This window comes from Rhodnius prolixus, unplaced genomic scaffold (assembly GCF_049639745.1).
Source record: "Rhodnius prolixus isolate KJV_2025 unplaced genomic scaffold, Rpr scaffold_11, whole genome shotgun sequence".
Classification (NCBI taxonomy): Eukaryota; Metazoa; Arthropoda; class Insecta; order Hemiptera; family Reduviidae; genus Rhodnius; species Rhodnius prolixus.
Window position 1 is genome coordinate 5,320,044 of NW_027411625.1, and position 20,799 is coordinate 5,340,842.

The following is a 20,799-nucleotide window of genomic DNA, read 5'->3' on the forward strand; positions in this document are numbered from 1 at the left end:
TGACACATAATTTCAGAAAAAGTTGCGCATTTACTTGATTTTCTGTGTTAAGTGCCAATGAAAAATTTGTAAAACAAGTCTCTAAATGTAAATCATTGGTTTCATCATTTTGGTTTTTGTATTTTAAATGGCATTTAACAAATAATTAACCTTAAAAAATTTCTATTTTTTTTTAGTCTTTACTAACGCCACGAAAATTAGAAATAGAAATAGAAATAGAAAAGAAATTTATTATTCTGGGACAATTGTCCCCTAAGAATAAATACAGGTACAAATAGAGGCCTTAATAGTTTGGCCTGTGATTATACAGAAAATAAATAAATGAATAAGTATTTACAAAAAGTGAAAATATAATAATAAAACAGCAGAAATTAAGGAAATAAATTAAAACAATTAGAATTTCGGAGGAAGCTGAATAGAAAGTAGATAACTAAATAGACGGGATTTAAAGATGGATAGGGTAGGAGCATGGCGGACAGATGAAGGCAAGGAGTTCCAGAGAGAGGTAGCACGTATTAGGAAGGACTTGTCAAAGGATGAGGTACGGTGAGAGGGAATATAGAGATCAGATGAGCGAGATCTAGTGTTACGGGAATGGATGGAGGATTTAAACTTAAGGAGTTGAAAAATATAGGAAGGCCTTTGAGACTGGATGACTTGAAAAAGGAAAGAAGCCAAAAAATATTGGCGGCGATAGACAGGAAAAAGCCACTTCAACTCATCGTAGCAGTGCGAAATGCGAGAGTCTCTGGAAATGCTGAAAATAAATCTTATGAAGCAGTTCATGAGGCGCTTAAGCTTAGCTTCAATATCACCAGAAAGACCGCCATACACTAAACAACCATAGTCGAAATGGGGGAATATAAGAGAGGAAACTAGGAGTTGCCGGGTCTTAATTGGAAAAAGGTGACGGGAACTATTAAACTGCTTAAGGATATGAATAGAACGACGAGAGATTTGGGAAACATGGTTGGAGCCAATAACTATAGCTTTGGTCTTTTCTACATTCAGGGTAAGCTTATTGTTCGTGACCCATGCTGAGATATTATTGAGGTCTTCTTGAAGTTTAAATACAGCTTCAAACAAATCGGACGGGGAAAAGGATAGGTAAATCTGAAAATCATCAGCATAGAGGTGATACTGGGAATGAGAGATGGAAAGAGGAAGGTCATTGATGTAAATTGAGAAGAGGGTGGGAGATAGGGAAGAACCTTGAGGTACACCACGTGACAAAGGAAGAAGTGAAGAAGGATTACTATCGGGAGTGACAACGAATTGGGAACGATTAGATAGGAAGGATTGGAACCAACGGAGGGTGCTATTGGAAAAAGAGAGGGATTGTAGTATAGATAGCAGGATATGATGGTCAACGGTATCAAAGGCTTTGGAGAAGTCTAGTAGTATAAGGATGGTAAGTTTTTGGTCGTCAATAGCCGTCTGCAAGTCATGGGTAATTTTCAAGAGTGCAGATTGAGTGGAAATTATGTTTCGATTTTTCAAAATTTTGACACACCGAGCCCCAAAAGGTTCGTCATCACTGCTCTAGTGAATTCCTAGAGCTAGTGAATTAGTGATATATTTAGGATTATATCAGCAATGGTTCGGTCAAAATAAACAGTAACTACGTTTCGACAAATTTATTGTCTTCCTCAGGGCATGGATATTTTGCAAATACATTACAAACAATTAGACTATTAAAACGTTTGAATTAAAGAATTGTTATTGGTATCGTTTCTAATGATTTTTTAATAAGATGTATTCCTATGTGTTTCAATAATCTAATTGTTGTGTTATGTATTGGTAATATCCAGGCCCTGAAGAAGACAATAAATTTGTCGAAACGTTGGCGTTAAGACTCGAGTTGCTGTTTTTAAATTTTATTTCTCGCTAGTTTTAATCCCAAATATTAATAGTTTACGGTCACTTTCAATACACATGTTCAGGAAAAAGTAAACAAACTCCTTCTTTCTAAAGTGGTCATCAGGCCGATGTTACTCTACGCCAGCTCCGCCTGGAGCCTGACCTGTAGTAAGTAACATCAAGAAACTCCAGAACAAATTCATCAGACTTAGCGACTGACTCTCCTCCGACGCACTAAAATCGACTCAATCCACGAGACTGCATCCATTATCCCCCGTACACTTCTATATCCAAAATCAGTCTGCTGACTTTCCATCCTAGACTGCCATCCTAATCCACTCTGCCGCGACATAGCCTCCTACAGATCCTTCTATTCCCCTACAGACACAAAAGACTAAAACACATCCTTCTCTAACTTTCCACACTAGCTGCAGGTTTTTTCTCTCCTTTTTACCTGCATTCTGTATCCATCACATCTTAAGCTTTCCCCATACTATTGTTTTGAAGGTTATAGTGTACCTATTGTTCATTGGTACTTCATGTATTTATTTATAGTACATATTTATAATAGTAAAGTAAGTAAAGTAAAGTAATCGCCTATTTTTTCAGGCGGGGCTTAACGTCCAACTACCATTTAGTAGGAGGTGTCGTGGACGGAGGCAACTAGCAAACATACTTTACTATTTCTCATTTAACCATTAAATAAAATCCAAGGCCTAAAGACCGGGCATCGAACCCAGTACCACCATGCATATTAGCTTTGCAGGTCTCGCCTCTTTAACCGCTCGGCTACCGTGGCGCCCATATTTATAATAAAGATCATTTATCTATCTTCTATTAATAGTTTACTATCACTAAAAGTTAATACAAATTCATAAACCCCCTTTTTAACGGTTACTTGACACAGAGATGAGCGTGTAGTTCTCCCAGATGATAGTGCGAGAAAGAAATGGATGTAAAAGATATGCTGTATTAGTGTTGAAGACGCAATACATCAAAGACCTCACTCACCCGGATAGATAGTGGTGCACGTAGAATAACTGCATACATCTGCAGCGTTTTGCTGCAGTTCACCATTTCAATTGACTACCGTTTATTTTGATCCAAAGCCCCGTAGTAGAATATAGCTAGAGATTTTTAACTAATTAGAAGATACCAAAATATTACAATTTCTTCATAATAAGAAGTGAAAATCAGAGTTTAATTTCAATTTACTAATTCAAAAATACTATAAAAATGTATTGAATGTTAAAATAATAAATTTAGTTCCGTTTGTGGTGGAACAATATTTGTTGACTTCAATATTATTCATTTTCTTTATGGTTTAAGGTACTTTTGTTGTCTCTTAGGGGTTTTCCACATCTCGTGGTACCCTTCAGCCATCGAGTGTAAATACTTTTTTCCAAGTAACACGATCCTCTTGCCTGTTCCTTTGTCAGACCTGCCATCATCTCCTCCACTTGGTCCCTCCATCTAATTCGAGGTCTTCCTCTCCTCTTTCGAACATCCATCACGCTGTCCATCACCAACTTAAGCAATCTTTCTGGTCCCATCCTCATTACATGTCCATACCTTGGTCTCTCTAATTTCCAAGACGTTCCTCTTCACTTCTACTTGCTCATCTTCTGAACATATTGCAGATCTGCTCCAAAAATCCATTTCTATTGCCAGGAGTCTTTCCTGGCAGCGCTGCCTTCTGTTCAACACTTTATGGTATTATTTTCAAAAGAAAAAAAAACAAAAATAGAACAAAAAATATTTTGAGTAATGTTCTGTCATCTAATTTGCTTCAAATTTTGGGATTTTGAGTTTATACAGGGTGAACCAGTAAGTATTGTCCATAGGCCTACTGTGTGTAGTACATCTAAAGTAGAGTTCTATGACGTATTGGCCAACTTCATATTTTCCGCTGTTCTTGAGTGACGTCGCTTTTAAATTACATTACTTTTTTTGCAATACAAATGTTATTACTCAGAAAGTTTTTGTCCAAATTCGATTCTGATGACACGGTTAAAAAGACAGATAAATTTCCAAAAAAATGACACCATGTCGAGGCACAAGTCATTCTCTAAACAGCCTCAGTTTTCCTCCGAATGCTGGAAAAATAAAAGTAATCGAAATTTAAGAAAACTCATTAGGCCCTTATGTGATCATTATCAGACCTAGGTGCTGGCACTTTTTATACAAGTTTCCTTGTCTAATGTGGGCTTTCAAACGGTATATCATTTTCCAGGATTCCTTTTTATCTTCGTATGAGAAATTACGTTTTGTTTTTGCAAGAAAACGTGTTCACGAGCACTCAACAGTGTTAGTTTATCAAGTTGTTTAATTCATTGAAAACTCTTTTAGTCAATTTTAAAGTAGGCTGTCTTAAAATAAGGAAGTCGAAGGTTACATATTGCACTGCTTCGAAATGGTATCAATTTTTAGAAAATTTATCTGTCTTTCTAACCCTGTCATCAGAATCGAATTCAGACTAAAACTTTCTGAGTAATAACATTTTTATTGGAAAAAAGTAATGATTTTAGAAAAAAAAATTAAAAGTGACGTCACTCAAGAACAAAGGAAAATATGAAGTTGGCCAATACGTCATTGAACTCCACTTTAGATGTACTACACACAGTAGGCCTATGGACATATTGGTTCACCCTGTAGATTCTTCTTTTTAATATTTAATACCTATGTGATAAGTAAGGAACGGATTTTTATGTATTTAAAAATGCCAAATATTTAATTAAAATATGCATTTATTTTCGTCAATTATGTGGAAAATATGTGATTTTCTTAAAATATTTTCTGGAATATTTAAGTAAAATGGACATTTTTTTTTATGAAAATGGATTTTTTTTGGGGGGGGCAAGTTATAATTATTTATACAAGAAAAGAACCTTTTTACAATTTATAATAATTTATTAGGAACAAAATAATTTGTTTTTACAAGTTATAATGATTTATACAACAAAGAACATTTTTACTATTTATAAAAAGATGTGTTAAATTTTCAATTTTGAAAACTTCACTCTTCGAAATTGTTTGCAACCACATGAAATTTCAAATGTTGGAACGTAAAGTGACGACGATCTGGGCGTAAGATGGACTTGTAACGACTAAAAGATCGTTCAACATCTACAGATGTTATAGGTGCCTTGCTGAAAGAAGTTATCTCGTTAGTTGTAAAGGGTACACGATGTTCTGAGGTGACTTCTGTTCCACTGATAATATCAGAAATCTGGCAGATGGTCTCCCACCCTTTGTTCTTGCTCAGTACTTCTACCAGTTTTGATCTGATCAGATCTCCCTTACTCCCAGGAAAAAGTTCTGCTGGAAACTCGCGAAGATATTTAGCAACCAGTTGTTTGTTTGAGGCCGATGTTCGTGGCATTTCACCCAAAAAAGAATACACTAAGTGATCGAACGAAATGAATTGGACACTTCAACGAACGAGCTGAAAGAACAGACAACGTCAGACAACTTCAAAGAACTAACAAGTGCCCGTCACTGTTTAGCAGCATTCTGTGTAAATTACAATAACCATTGTACCCACTGTGATTCACAGCCCTACAGTCTGTGGTCCACAGTTCCTGTCAACCACCTCCCAATTATAAAAATATGCCCAAAATGAAAAATATGTACACATTTTGATTAAATATGTAGAAATATTTATTTATTTTAATCAAATATGCGATAACATCCAAATATGTGGAAATATGTGAAATAAAAGTAGACTCAAACGGCTTAAAAAGTGTCAGTACGAATACTTCTAGTTGAAAAACGTCTGTAAATTGCCTAGAAAAAAATATGTAAATACATACGAATCCGTTCCCTAGTGATGTTTGTACATCACTCTGAAAAATGAGCCTTTAAGAGAAGACCCGAGCCACCGCCCCCTGCTAAGAAGTGACCCTAAACAATGTTGCAAATAAAAATATTGTAGATCTACTTGTACGCCATCTATGTGTCAAATTTAAAGGAACTTATTCAAGTTAAAAGAAACACAAAAATTTTGTAGCTAAGAAGGAAGTGATAAATGGTAGATATCCCGATTTAGGTACGTTATGGCATTTAATACTACCTGGTGATATCACAATGTTATTTATTTATTTATTGTATATTTTTGTTTTTCAACGAAGTTTGCCGTAATACAATGCAGTTTACTTGATTCTTTTTTCCATGTTTTTACTAAATTTTGTGTGAATCGTTGTTTTATTTTGTAGTAATCGTCTTTTATTGAATATTATTAACCCTTAACTGGTATCCTCAAAATCTCAACTTCAACTGGTATCGTCCAGTTAACTTAACTGGTACCCGAAACTTTAAATGCACATTACTTTTTAAAAGGTCATTGATATAATTAAAGTCGATTTAGTTTTTCTTTGGAAATTAATTTAGCAAACGAAAATGATGAATATTTTGTTAAATTTGTTTCATAAGATTAAGAAAAACAAAATAAAGTTAAAAAATACAAAAGTTGCATAATTCTGCAAGTACCGAATTATCACGATGCGAGTACAACATACTTGTTTTGTTTCTGGTACAAAAAAACCACCGTTTTGTTTCCAGTAAAAACAAACAATGAAGTTCCGACGGTAGTTATTTTTATTTGGAATTATATAAGGGGGGTTTTCTTTTTTATTTTTCTTCGTAATGTCCCCGAGTAAGACAAATTTAGCTTTCCTAGTTCATGGACCAGCTTAACTGAACAGAATCAGCAATAATATTAAATATTATGTAATATTTACTATATAATATTTAATATTATAGAACTCCTTAACAAAAACTTACAGTTTTAAAAGTTAAGTATAAGGGTTGATTAAACGCCAAAAGGTACACAAATCAGCAGTTCCCAACATTTCATTAATACTTCATTGATATAATTTAAGTAATTTTACTGCATTAACTTTTCCTTCACATTTTTTAGAATTTATTAGATGTCACAGACCCTTATGCTGGCCATTTTCGTCTACAAAATATTTACTCAAGTAGCACACCATTTAACTTAGATTGACTGTAATATCTATTTATCTATAATAATCAAACTATTAATCACAGGTGAAAAAGAAAACGTTATAAAAAATATAAAAAAAATAAGAGGCTAAAAAATTCATAAACTTTTTTTACATCAATGATTTTATGCATTTATTTTTATTTTTAAATAAAAATCATTGGTTTAAGTTCATTCTTCGATTAAAGTAATTGTTATTTTATGTTGTAGTCAAACGTTTGTAATAATAAGTAATAAATAATCTGGCTTTATCGCAAATAATATAGTTTTCTTCAATTACATTCTCAATCTAGGTGTTCTTCCCACAATGTTATATATATCCTTAACAAAAACTTACAGTTTAAAATGTTAAGTATAAGGGTTGATTAAACGCCAAAAGGTACACAAATCAGCGAGTACCCAACATTTCATTAATACTTCATTAATAGTTAAGTAATTCTACTGCATTAATTTTCATTAATAAGTTATTTTTTAGAATTTATTAGATGTCACAGACCCTTATGCTGGCCATTTTCGTCTACAAAATATATGTTCAAGTAGCACTGTAGATTGACTGTAATATCTAGTTATCTATAATAATGAAACTATTAATTACAGGTTAAAAAGAAAAACGTTATAAAAAATAAAAAAAAAATTATGAGGCTAAAAAATTCAAAACTTTTTTTTATAAAAAACTTACATTAATGATTTAGTTTATTTTATTTATTTATTTTTATTTTTAAATAGAAATCATCGGTTTAAGTTCATTCTTCGATTAAAGTAATTGTTATTTTATGAAGTAGTCAAACGTTTATAACAACAGGTAATAATTATCTGGCTTTATCGCAAATATTATAGTTTTCTTCAATTACATTCTCAATCTAGGTATTCATCCCACAATGTTGTATATAATATCGGTAAGACGAATTCAAGACAGTAGCCGACTCTAACTTTGTCTTTTTCTACTTTAACATGCATGTACATATTTATGTGATTTATCATAATTATAACAAAAAAAATATTATAAATGAAGTGGCCAGCATAAGGGTCTGTGACATCTAATAAATTCTAAAAAATAACTTATTAATGAAAATTAATGCAGTAGAATTACTTAACTATTAATGAAGTATTAATGAAATGTTGGGTACTCGCTGATTTGTGTACCTTTTGGCGTTTAATCAACCCTTATACTTAACATTTTAAACTGTAAGTTTTTGTTAAGGAGATTTTTGTACCTTTTGGATAGATTTTCCTTTTTGTCTATTTTACAAAGTTACATATCTTCTTTACAGATTTTTTTAAAATTTGGAATAAACAATTCTATCATTATAATCTGATAAGGTGTTAAGTCGGAACCGTAACTACCAATGGAGAGATCTTTTTAAAGAATGATTATAGTTGCGTTCCCCCGAACCATCCTCAATAACAATTTTTTTGAAAAAGCGTTTTGAATAACATAGGAAGGTATTTGTACGTAAATAGCAAAATTAAACTGCGATTTCAGTACTTCCTTTTAAGAGGAGTAAGAAAAATAAACTACGATTGCAGTACTTCTTCCTAAAAGGCAAAGAGGCAAAGATCTTTTAATCGAACGACAATTCATTGATTTAAATCGGTTCACTCATTGATAATTTAAATGATTGCAGTACTTCCTCTTAGTAGGTGCAAGAGCATCAGCAACGTAGAGGAGCTTTAACCACTTATTCGAGCTGAATTTGATCAAAATCGGACTAAGCGTTATAGAAATATTGGTAATAATAGTTTTAGAAAGGGCCTTATTTGGGTGGGGCAAACTCCCCTCCTTATGAGGCACGGCGTCGAGACTTTTAAAGTGCAAATCTGTACAAAATTTCGATTCGAATGACCCTTCATTCATGCAAATCGGTTCACGTGTCGATAATTTGCAACGATTGCTATACTTCCCCTTAACAAGTGTAAGAGCAGATCGTCGCTTTAATGTTACGTAGGGGAGCCCTAACCCTATCATCCTACCAAATTTTATCAAAATCGGACCAAGATTTACAGAGTAATTAGTAATAATAATTTTGGAGGGGGCCTTACATAAAGGGGGCTAACTCCTCTCCCATTCGATGTACAGAGTCGAGACCCCCAAAAGGCACATCTACATAAAATTCCGAATCGAATGACACCTCATTCATGAAAATCGGTTCGCGCGTTTAGGCGCTACGTTGTTTACAAAAAAGGTAACAAGAAGAAGAAGAAGAAGAAGAAGAAGAAGAACAACAAGAACAAGAACATTTTTTGAAAAAGCCGTTTTTGCTCATTTTTGGCAACTTTTTTCTCGAAACCTATTAGATCTGGGTTGTTGCAAAAAAATTACAGCTATAAAGGAGGGTTTGCCCTATAATTTAAAGAAAATTTGGGAATTTTATCTTTTATAGGAAAAGAGAAAAAAATTGTCAAAGTTGGGTGTTTTTCAACGTTACGCTTTTTCGTGCAGTTTTTGATGATCAACCCTTATACAACTGTCCTACCGGACAGTTTTAATGTAATATAAAATAAAGAAAATAAAGATATGCATATTTTTAGGACAGCTAATTATTCCAGTATTTTACCATAAGTAAAATTAGGGGGACTAAATTAAATTACAATTGAGAAATGAGTAAATATTGTTGAATAATCTACTTGTTATTAAATGTATGTTATTTGTGCTCACGAATATTTCGGTAAGACGAATTTAAGACTGAAATATTGTTTTGAATCCTCCGTGATTGAAATTTAAAAAGTGGCCGACTCTAACTTTGTTTTTTTCTACTTTAACATGCATGTATATGTGACTACTCAGAATAATTCATCACTCATTTTATCATAATTATAATAAAAAAATATTATGAATGAACTGGCCAGCATAAGGGTCTGTGACATCTAATAAATTCTAAAAAATGTGAAGGAAAAGTTAATGCAGTAAAATTACTTAAATTATATCAATGAAGTATTAATGAAATGTTGGGAACTGCTGATTTGTGTACCTTTTGGCGTTTAATCAACCCTTATACTTAACTTTTAAAACTGTAAGTTTTTGTTAAGGAGATTTTTGTACCTTTTGGATAGGTTTTCCTTTTTGTCTATTTGCAAAGTTACGACTGCTTTACAGATTTTTTAAAATTTGGAATAAGCTATTCTATCATTATAACCTGATAAGGTGTTAAATCGGAACCGTAACTACCACTGGAGAGATCTTTTTAAAGAATAATTATAGTTGCGGTCCCCAAACCATCCTCAATAACCATTTTTTTGAGAAAGCGTTTTGAATAAAATAGGAAGGTATTTGTACGTAAATAGCAAAATTAAACTGCGATTTCAGTACTTCCTTTTAAGAGGAGCAAGAAAAATAAACTGCGATTACAGTACTTCTCCCTAAAAGGCAAAGATTTTGAATCGAACGACAATTCATTGATGTAAATCGGTTCACTCATTGATAATTTTAACGATTGCAGTACTTCCTCTTAGTAGGTGTAAGAGCATGATGGCACTTCACAGCCACGTAGAGGAGCTTTAACCACTTATTTGAGCTAAATTTTATCAAAATCGGACTAAGCTTTGTAGAAATATTGGTAATAATAGTTTTAGAAAGGGCCTTATTTGGGTGGGGCGAACTCCCCTCCTTATGAGGCATAGCGTCGAGACTTTTAAAGTACAAATCTGTACAAAATTTCGATTCGAATGACACTTCATTCATGAAAATCGGTTCACGTGTCGATAATTTGAAACGATTGCTATACTTCCCCTTAACAAGTGTAAGAGCAGATCGTCGCTTTATTGTTAGGTAGGGGAGCCCTAACCCTATCATCCTACCAAATTTTATCAAAATCGGGCCAAGATTTACAGAGTAATTAGTAATAATAATTTTGGAGGGGGCCTTACATAAAGGGGGCTAACTCCTCTCCCATTCGATGTACAGGGCCGAGACCCCCAAAAGGCACATCTACATAAAATTCCGAATCGAATGACACCTCATTCATGAAAATCGGTTCACGCGTTTAGGCGCTACGTTGTTTACAAAAAAGGTAACAAGAAGAAGAAGAAGAAGAAGAACAAGAACAAGAACATTTTTTGAAAAAGCCGTTTTTGCTCATTTTCGGCAACTTTTTTCTCGAAACCTATTAGATCTGGGTGGTTGCAAAAAAATTACAGTTATAAAGGAGGATTTGCCCTATATTATAAAGAAAATTTGGGAATTTTATCTTTTATAGAAAAATAGAAAAAAATTGTCAAAGTTGGGTGTTTTTCAACGTTACACTTTTTCGTGCAGTTTTTGATGGTCAACCCTTATACAACTGTCCTGCCGGACAGTTTTAATAATATTAAAAAATAGAAAGAAAACAAACTCCAAAGCATAAAAATAAAAAGCTATTAAAAAAAAAAGTTATAACGTAAACGGTATTGTCGGTTTCAAATTTGACCCAAAACCTATATTTTATTTACTTGCACTGCTCGAAGAACGACTGATTTGTCTGGTCGATTGTTGGCGAGGATGAAAGAGAAGAATTCAGAGAAATGGGAAATGTTTATAGTTAAATTCCTACAAAATGCAACACAAAAGAAAAACGCGCGGGTCAAATTTGAGACCCGACGATACCCAGTTGAGTGGTATCTAAGTAGACATCATCAAATATTTAAGAAATGTATGCGTATTCACTCCTTGATTAAAAAAAAAAAATTACTTGTTTTGCTCTCATAATTTTGAAATTTGTAAACAAATTGTTCGTCCTAAAGTTGAATTTAGATCAATAAGGTAAAAGACTACGTGACATAAGTAAGTCTTACTTTAGTAGTTAGATGTAGCATAGAATGCTGGCAATTTTATGTAGAAGACTTAAAACTTCGTACAATTGCAAAGTTTTTCAGTGATGTATTCGATTACATGACTTGGGTCGAAATTGAGGAACGCCACCACTGCCTCCTCTATCATACTTTGTACAGTTATATCTACCGTCTATATTCTGTGCAACAAACATTGACACTAAAAAGAAGACGTAATAGAACTTATTTCTTTTTTTTTTTTTACGTTTATAGTGGATTGGACTTACTTATAGCCGCACACATCTTCTGATCTATTTTTTGCACAATTTAAGTTTGCCTATTTGGGCAAAACTGCCTGTAGAGAACGACTTTTTTACTTAAATTACTAAAATTACCTGCACGAAAATGGCTAGATAAACGAAAGTGTAACCACAAAGCTATTTTACTGAGATGCGTTATTGCAAAATCTAATTATTGTGAGTTGTTGCAACAAAAATACAGTAATAAAACAAGATATGTACTTTATTTTAAAGAAAAATTGGGAATTTTATCTTTTATAGAAAAAGAGAAAAAAAATTGTCAAAGTTGGGTGTTTTTCAACGTTACGCTTTTTCGTGCACATTTTGTCGATCAACCCTTATACAACTGTCCTACCGGACAGTTTTTACTACATTTCATCAATAAATTGTAAAAATAAATCTTTTATTATTTTTTAATCATTACAAAAACTAATTTATTGAACGTCTTTTAAGTGTTTAAAGGATATAAAAGTCCATCACCATCTCAGTAGATCACCAGTCCAATAGCACTTGACACTTGACACTTTTTAAAATAATTCACAACACTATTCGCACTAAAACTGTACATCACGCACTAAGTATAAATTAAACACAATTTATAAGATACATCATTTTAACATTCACTAATATTCAATAAAATTCACGGTAATAAAAAGACATCACTAAAGAGTTAAAGATGGCCGCCGGTAACTGGCCAAGCAGATCAGCTGTTTAAGGAAGGTTATCTAAGCAGAGTGACCAACTGTTTTTCTTGTTTTCTATTTTTCATTCGTAATCTACAAAAATAAAATGTAATTAGTGAATGTGTAATTAGCGAATTAAGAATTTTATTTCATTCATAAATAAAGAAAAAGATGGTCATTCAGCTTAGATAACCTTAATTTACCAGCTGATCCGCCTGGCCAGTTACCGGCGGACATCTTTAGCTCGTTAGTCGTGTCTCTTTATTAACGTGAATTTTTAAGTGAATATTAGCGCGTGTTAAAGTGAAGATGTGTTTTATAAATTGTGTTTAAGTTATACTTAGTGCGTGATATACAGTTTTAGTGCGAATAGTGTTGTGAATTATTTTAAATTGTGTCAAGTGTCAAGTGCTATTGGACTGGTGATCTACTGAGATGCTGATGGATATCCTTTAAACTGAGTAAGTCTTTATTATCAATAATTTATTTTAAATTTCAATTATATTTTTATTATTATTGCATGAATATAGCATGTTATTTAATTATTATTCACAAATTAATATTATTGCTATGTCTTGACTATGTTCAATGTTGGTTAATTCTTTAATTGTTCCTTTTTAAAATATACTTTTTGTTTTCTCAAATTGTTTTTTTGGAATCGATATCAAACATTTTTAATATACGTATCTAAATAAAACTTTTCTGTTCAATCGACTATAGTTCTAAATTAGCCTTAAATGTTTTTCTAAAATTATTTGATGCATTGTTTAATCCTCTTTTTTTCGACTATCATTTGAAAAATTTGCATTCCTAGTTTCTCCAAATTGTATTTTAGAATGAATTCTATTCCCTTTTAATGTATTCTTTAATCTTTTTTTTAATCGACTATGAGTTCAAAATTAGCGTTCCTTGTTTCTCCAAATGGTTTTCTAAAATTCTTTGAAGAGGTGTTTGATCTTTTCTTTTTAATCGACTAAAAGTTAAAAATTTTCAAAATTACCTTTCTTTGTTTCCTCAAATGATTTTTTTGAAATGGATTTCTATTCTTTTTTAATCTATTCTTTCATCTTTCATCAACTTATAAGTTTAAAATTAGCATTCATTGTTTTCTTAAGTTGTATTTTGGAATTCATTTCTAAACCTTTTTGATGAATTCTTTAATTCAGTTTAATTCTTTAATCTTTTTAATGTGATCGACTATTGGTTTTTATAAATCAACATTCTTTGTTTTTCTAAAGTATTTTCTAAAATTTTGTGATATAATATATTTTTCATTTTGTTTTTTGGTATTGACATGTAAAAATCTTTTTAATGTATTCCTTATTATTATTATTATTATTATTTAATCAACTATAAGTTTAAACTTAGCGTTTGCATGAATCTGAGTTTTTCTGGTAAGCGAAGAGACGTTCAGTGAATTATTATTTGTCATGTCTTTAGTTGGTTGGTCAGTCGTTTATTAACTGTTATCCAAATTGGACAGGAGTATGTCAGAATAGTATTTAGCAGTGTCACGAACGTTATTGTTTGTGTTAATAAGTGGCCATTACTGTCACAGTGGCGTTATAATTGTTGCAGCTTAGTGTTGATTTGTCGACGATTAGAGTTACGTTGAGCTAGCACACTCTTTGTTCTTTTTGATTTTAAGAGATTTCTTAGTTGTTTATAGAGATCTTAGATCTTCATTTCGTAATCTGTTATGAGGGAAAATTTTTGCTTTGTTTGTATAAGTTTGTTATAAGATTAGTTAAGATGTCTGTAAGTCGTTGATGGTTTTGTTAATGTCTGAGTTGACGTCTTTTGTTTACGACATTGTGTCGTAAGTTATACTAGGTTTAGGTCTGTCCATAGAGTAGAAATTGAAGAGTATAGGACTTATAGCTCCCTGAGCAGACTCGCGAGTATTGTCGTCGAGTACTGTAAATGTCATTGAATCTTACCCAGAAAGTTAGGTCTTGAAAAATGGATCGTATGATTTGAATAATGCAATTAAGAGCGTAAGTCCATCTAATGTTTTAAATCAGTCCAGCGAGTCTAAATTGTCAAATACATCAGCTGAATCAATTAATATAACTGCTGGGTACTTTCTGTTTTCTACTTTAAGCACGATATGTTCAGTTACTCGCTTAACTTGTTGTTATTGATAAATGTTTTGACCTGAACCCAAATTGGTGTGATGGTATTTTGTGTGAGTCAGTCAAGTTATGTAATATTTGTTAGTAGGTAAATTTGTCCAATCGTAATTATTTAAATTGATACATAAATATCCAATGCTTGAGTTACAAGTGATTGTCGACATTACATCGGTTACATTACTTTAACGTCTTGCAAGTTTTCTCACCCTTCCTATGTGGAAGTATTACAATCCTGCAGATTTTCGATATGCCGGAAATAAATAATTTCCGTTCCTTGAACATGACGGAAGTAGTTGGTACAAATCCTTCTATGTGAACGTCTTTTTCTTTGTAGAAATGCTGGAATAAAATTAAAGAATCCCTAGAAGGTATTTAAGGGATAAGCATGTTTTGTGCTTAGGTAATGTCTTAGAACTGTAAAATGGAAGTTTTGAGAACGTAAGCAGGAAAACTGAATCATATCTAGTTCATTTGTAATTGGGAGACGACTCCTAGATAGCACCCAAACAAAATATTAAGTCGGATTTTTTTGTTTTAAGTGGCTTTCTACAAAAAAAAAGTTGGTAGTAGTGACATAAAAAAAACTTTATATGTACTTTCATTTTGGCTTTTAACAAACCATTTCTTTAAAAGCACTCATAAACCACCAGTTGGGTAAAAAATCCCTTTTGTATGACTGGCTTTATCAATGTAGAATTGGGTTTAATTTTTTTTTTAATTTTTAATTATTGGTTCAACATGTTAGTTTTTATAAATGCTAACTTCAATTATTTATTATTCACTGAATCAGTTATATTTCATAATTTTATGGAATTCAATTTGCATATGATATTTGTTGTGCAGAGACCACAATTTTAATTATCTTTATTTATTTAAAAAAAATTGCGTATTTAATAGAAAGTCATACCCAACGCTGACTCTAGGTGGGGAAAGGGCTTCAAACGAAACCACTCACCTGACAATGCATTTATCAACGAATGCTGATAATTTTAAGTAGATTAAACGACTACTTTGTTTCCATAATAATTGAAATCACATTCATTCGTTTATCTAATAGAAAAAAGGCAGGAGTTAATTATCTACTCAAAATAACCGAAGAAAAATTATCGCACGAATGGTATTAGATTAGATAATTTCACAAACACTACGAATCATTAGTTTAAGGTAAATTGATTGGGTCATGTTTAATTTTTTCGCACCGACTGCTGCGCTTATTAGCGCTCGTTTCGCATTTTAATTTAATTGAATTAAGTGATAATTTTGTTTGTTTGAGTAATTAAAATATTAAAAAATTAAATTTTAATTTTGTATAAATTAAATCTCTTTCCCAAGGGGCAATCATGAGTCCCCTACTGTTTAATTTATACTCGTACTGGTCAGACACAGGCGCCGGGATAGCCGAGCGGGTTAAAGGTGAGGCCCCACAGCTTATATGTATATTGTGATAGTAGGTTCGATTCCCCTGTCTTAGGTCTTGGTTTTTTTATTTAATAGTAAAACTTGTCACTTTATTGTTAATACTAGAACTTGTTAGTTAAGTATGTTTGCTAGTCGCCTCCGTCCACGACACCTAATTGGGTAGTTGCACGTAAAGTAAGCCTGAAAAAAATAGGCAATTACTTTACTACTTTACTGCTCAGACATTCTAGAACCTTTCTGTACGACTTCAGCTAAGTACGAAGACAATACAGTGATTAATAAAGACATGTACCAATGCATTACTGCCTTATAAACATCTGCAGACGTAGTATCAAACTGGTTACAAAGATGGAAGCTAAACCTGAAATCCTTCTAGAACAGGAGCGAAAAAATTTCTCCTTTCCTAGGCACCTCGAACTCTGAACTCGTAAGAAGCTTGTAAAAAGATAATATCTTAATACTTAACGAGTTAAGTCTATAATCCCGAGTTTTGAAACACCGCACCAAACTGCAAGCTTAGCAGAATAAAAAGAAAGATATGATGAGTGCTATCCATTCGTGCTGAAATGGTTGTGATTGTAAAATATTAAACATTTTCTGTGATATCGCATTATTTGTCACGATAACTGGTAAATTTGTCAATGTTTAACCTGAAAAAAGAAAACTGCTGTATAACCAGAAACTGAAGCCGATAACCACATTCAATATCTTTGGCTTATGTTGTCATGTTTTTTTTTTGTGTGTTGTAGAGATGAGGGGAGCTTTTCAATATCGTTACGAGTTGCTAAACAAGGAGAGAGGATGCATCAGCGCTCAGGTGCGCCATGCTGCTGTCATTGCAGCCATCTACACCATAGTAAGTGCATTTGTTGTTTAAGTTAACTCTTTCGTACTAGGTTTAAAATTATTTTACTGTACATAATTTTTTATTTAATTCTTTTTTGGCTCTCTGAAATCTTTGTAAACTTGTTAGTTTACTCTACATTTGCTTTTGTATCCTATGCACCAGCACCAATCCTCTTGTAGTGAATATGTTTACGGCATTACTTCACCGGTACTAGAAAAGCGAGTAAAGCAACTGCACTTCGTGCCTCAATTCTCATGGCGACTGATCCCTTAATTGGATTGATGACATCGCAGAAGTACAGACTGTGACCTATTATTAGCCAAGTACTGCTTTTGCATATGTACCTGATTGTCTAGCTTTAGAAGTAAACTGGATTCCTAATGATGGTCATAATCTATTTAATGGTTTATTACATTTAGATATTGTAAAAGGATATCTGCAACTTGGTGTTTAATTGGTATTGTTGCTGATTAGGTATTTGATCATTATTTTCGATAGGCGCCACGGTAGCCGAGCGGTTAGAGGCGAGAACTGTAAAGCTAATATGTATTGTGGTACTGGGTTCGATTCCCGGTCTTAGGCTTTGGATTTTATTTAATGGTTAAAAATGAGAAATTTACAGTAAAGTATGTTTGCTAATTGCCTCCGTCTTCGACACCTAGTTTGGGCGTAAAGCCCCGCCTGAAAAAATAGGCAATTACTTTACTTTACTTTTTGTTCATTATTTTCTATTGATAGAATGGTTTTTCCATTTTTCCGGCCCACTACATTTATCCCCAAATGTTTAATTCAAGTAGCAATTCAAACCTTTTGGTTGAACTTTACTACTCAAATGGATACTGTCGTGAAACGTTCTGCTAGAGCTGAGAAATTTGGAATTTTGTTCGGGACTGATACCGATTAGCGTTTGTTTTGTTTTAATTTCGCCATCTTTGATAATAATTCCCCATAGCTTGTTGACTGTTATTGCCTATTTGATTAAGGGTGGATGCAACCTGAGGATCTTCACTAAACTTGGAATTTCGCTTCAGAAAACTGTTGTATCTTTTTTTTGTTTTTGTTTTCGTGTAAATTCAGGCATCATGAAAATGATTACGTCGGAGTTACCAGCTGTTATGGCTGTCCGTTGAAATTACTAATATCATGAAGGCACATATTTTGCAATCGATTTAGATTTTCCCGTTTTTCTCGATTTCGTCTTACAAACATGAGTCTATACAGGGTGTTCATTTTAAGACGGCTCAAATGCATTTAATGCTTAAACGGTTAATCTGAGCAAAAAATTTGTTACCCGTCACTACAAGTTTCAGAATATGTGACTTGGTTTTAGATTCCTGCCCGCATACGCGGCAGACGCGCGTCCAAAAGTGAGGGTTCCTAGTTGACCCCCCATTTTCATATACACCGTTTTAAAGTGTATAAAAAGTTATGAAAGAAACCGGAAACCGCAATTCGATATCTTCGAAATTAAAGGTGCTAGACCATTTCAAAATCTGGTATTTATTAATCATATTTCAATTTTTTAACTTGCTATCAAAGAGAAAGAAGAGCACGCGATAGGTCATTTTTATGTATTTTTTCATCCCCTTTCTACTAAAAATATTGCCAAGGCAGTAAAGCTAGTATTTTTCTTAATATCAGGAAATAAGTCGTTTTCCGAGTGATTTTTCTAAGAAAAATCAAATGTTAAGCGCTTTAGATGTTCTCAAGCATACACAAAATGGCTGTAAAATAATTTTACATCTGTTACAAAGAAGAAGGTTTAATAATTATTTAGTAATTTTGGGAGAGTTGCGTTTAATTACCAAAAAAATTGGAAACCTGCCACATATTTAAGTGATCAATATCTTTCATGTAAAGGATCAAACTTATTCCTTAATTTACTCAACTTGTGAAGCATTTGCTATGCCTTCAAAGGTGCCTCCTCAGATACAGGAGAGCAGTTGATAACCTCCTGGCTAACCTGGCTTACGTGCCAGAGGAGAATCTAAAATCTAAAATCAAGTCACATGTTCTGAAACTAGAGGTGACGGGCAACAAATTTTTCCTCTACCATGAAAGCATGAAATGCATTTGAGCCGTCTTAAAATGAACACCCTGTATAATCAGCCTATTGCTAGTTATTTATTTCGTACGGAAGGCGCCACGGTAGCCGAGCGGTTATAGGCAAGAACTGTAAAACTAATGTGTATTGTGGTACTGGGTTCGATTCCCGGTCTTAGGCCTTGGATTTTAATAATAAAAGAGATTTACAGTAAAGTATGTTTGGTAGTCGCCTCCGTCCGCGACACCTACTTTGGTAGTTGGACGTAAAACTCGCCTGAAAAAATAGGCGATTACTTTACTTTAGTTTAGTTCATAGGAATACAATAAGAAACAGATTTTTCGAACTCAATAGATCTTAATATGAAATGAACCGAATAAGATGGGATATAAAGATATAACGCTGGTTAAAAAGGATCTAATTGGAAATTTCAGTAATTGACATTCTTAGGAGAATATTAGAATCTTTGGAAAAAGGTCTGCAAAAGGTTGTCCCTTAGAAGATGTATGGAGTAAAGTTGCTTTGTATGTGGACCTAATCTGGAGGGCGAGCCTCCATCTAGGGGACCCTTTAAAAAGGGCCCCCTTATTTCCCATTACCTGCGGGCACTTTCACATTTACCAATACTTAATATGTACAGAGTGAATAGGGCCACTATTCTGTCAATACTAATACTATTCAATCCAGTTCATCTCAACTTGGACAGATTTTCTATATAAGAACTGTGTGGGTAGGACGAGACCCACTCGTGCAAATAATCTTAGTTCGGAGAACTTTATTCAAAAATTACTAGAATAAGTTTGACATTCTCTTTTGAGATGAATCTTACAGATGAATGGAAATGCTGTCTGCTCCATTATGGGGCCAGTCTAGCCGGCTTTTCTCATTACTTGAAAAGTAAGAACGGGTGTACTAATTAAGAACTCCAAGAACTAAAGCTTCATTCTGCCAAAGCCGCGCTGATAGTCGAGAATGTTGTAGGGAAGAAAGAGAAACAGAAATCAGCTAATTTTAAAGCACTCCCGATAGAACTCACTGATGTACAGTCAATTATTTATACAAATATTTAATTATTTACAACTTGGCCGAGCTCATTTAAATAAAGAAATAAATTAAGATCAAGGTAGAAGTGATGCAATTTTCTTGATTAAGTTTGTAGAATCACTTAATAAACTTAGTTTAAATTAGCTGTTTCATTTCATAAATTTTAAGCGGTAGAAAATATTTTTAATTTATGTTTAGAATAAAGTTTGAAATAAAATGGTACATTTAGTTGAGATAGACTGAGTTACTTGTCATTCCCGTTATAAGAACAATAGATTCATTGCTTCTTTTCCGAGGGTTGGCCTCTTTCTAAAGGGAGGTAGAGATAAAAGCTAGTTACTTGTAAAGGGAAGCTTGCCCAAGAACCCAAACCTTCAGCTACAATGTAAACTGTGTCTTTTTATAAAGAAATAGAATTCTTACAAAACAATTATTTGCATATTTTTTTTGTATTAATTCTCATTTTCAATTGAGCCGTTCATTGCACGAATCGATTAACTCCAATTTTTCGTGTAATATATCTTAAATTTATGTGTCAAAGCACTTGTGGTTCAGTTAAAGCTTTTTATATTGTACGAGGTGTGGCTATTAAATAACGAGACTATTGCTATAAAACAATTCATTTTAAATCTATACATATTCAGTTATTATCACCTTCAATATACACCCCTCCCCTATCCCTACAACGCTCCATGCGAATTTACCATTGTTCGAAACAGTGCT

General features: G+C 33.0%; 1 protein-coding gene across 7 annotated transcripts in view; it reads left to right on the forward strand.

Annotated features, from left to right (window-relative positions):
* LOC141459166 (uncharacterized) overlaps nt 1-20,799 on the forward strand; it is a 481,720-nt gene that overhangs the window by 447,392 nt on the left and 13,529 nt on the right. For all 7 annotated transcript variants that reach the window (XM_074137887.1, XM_074137891.1, XM_074137885.1 and 4 more), the window contains one exon: nt 16,891-16,997. In XM_074137887.1, coding sequence (XP_073993988.1) covers nt 16,893-16,997 — 105 coding nt within the window. In that variant the 5' untranslated portion in view covers nt 16,891-16,892. The remainder of the gene's footprint in view (nt 1-16,890; nt 16,998-20,799) is intronic.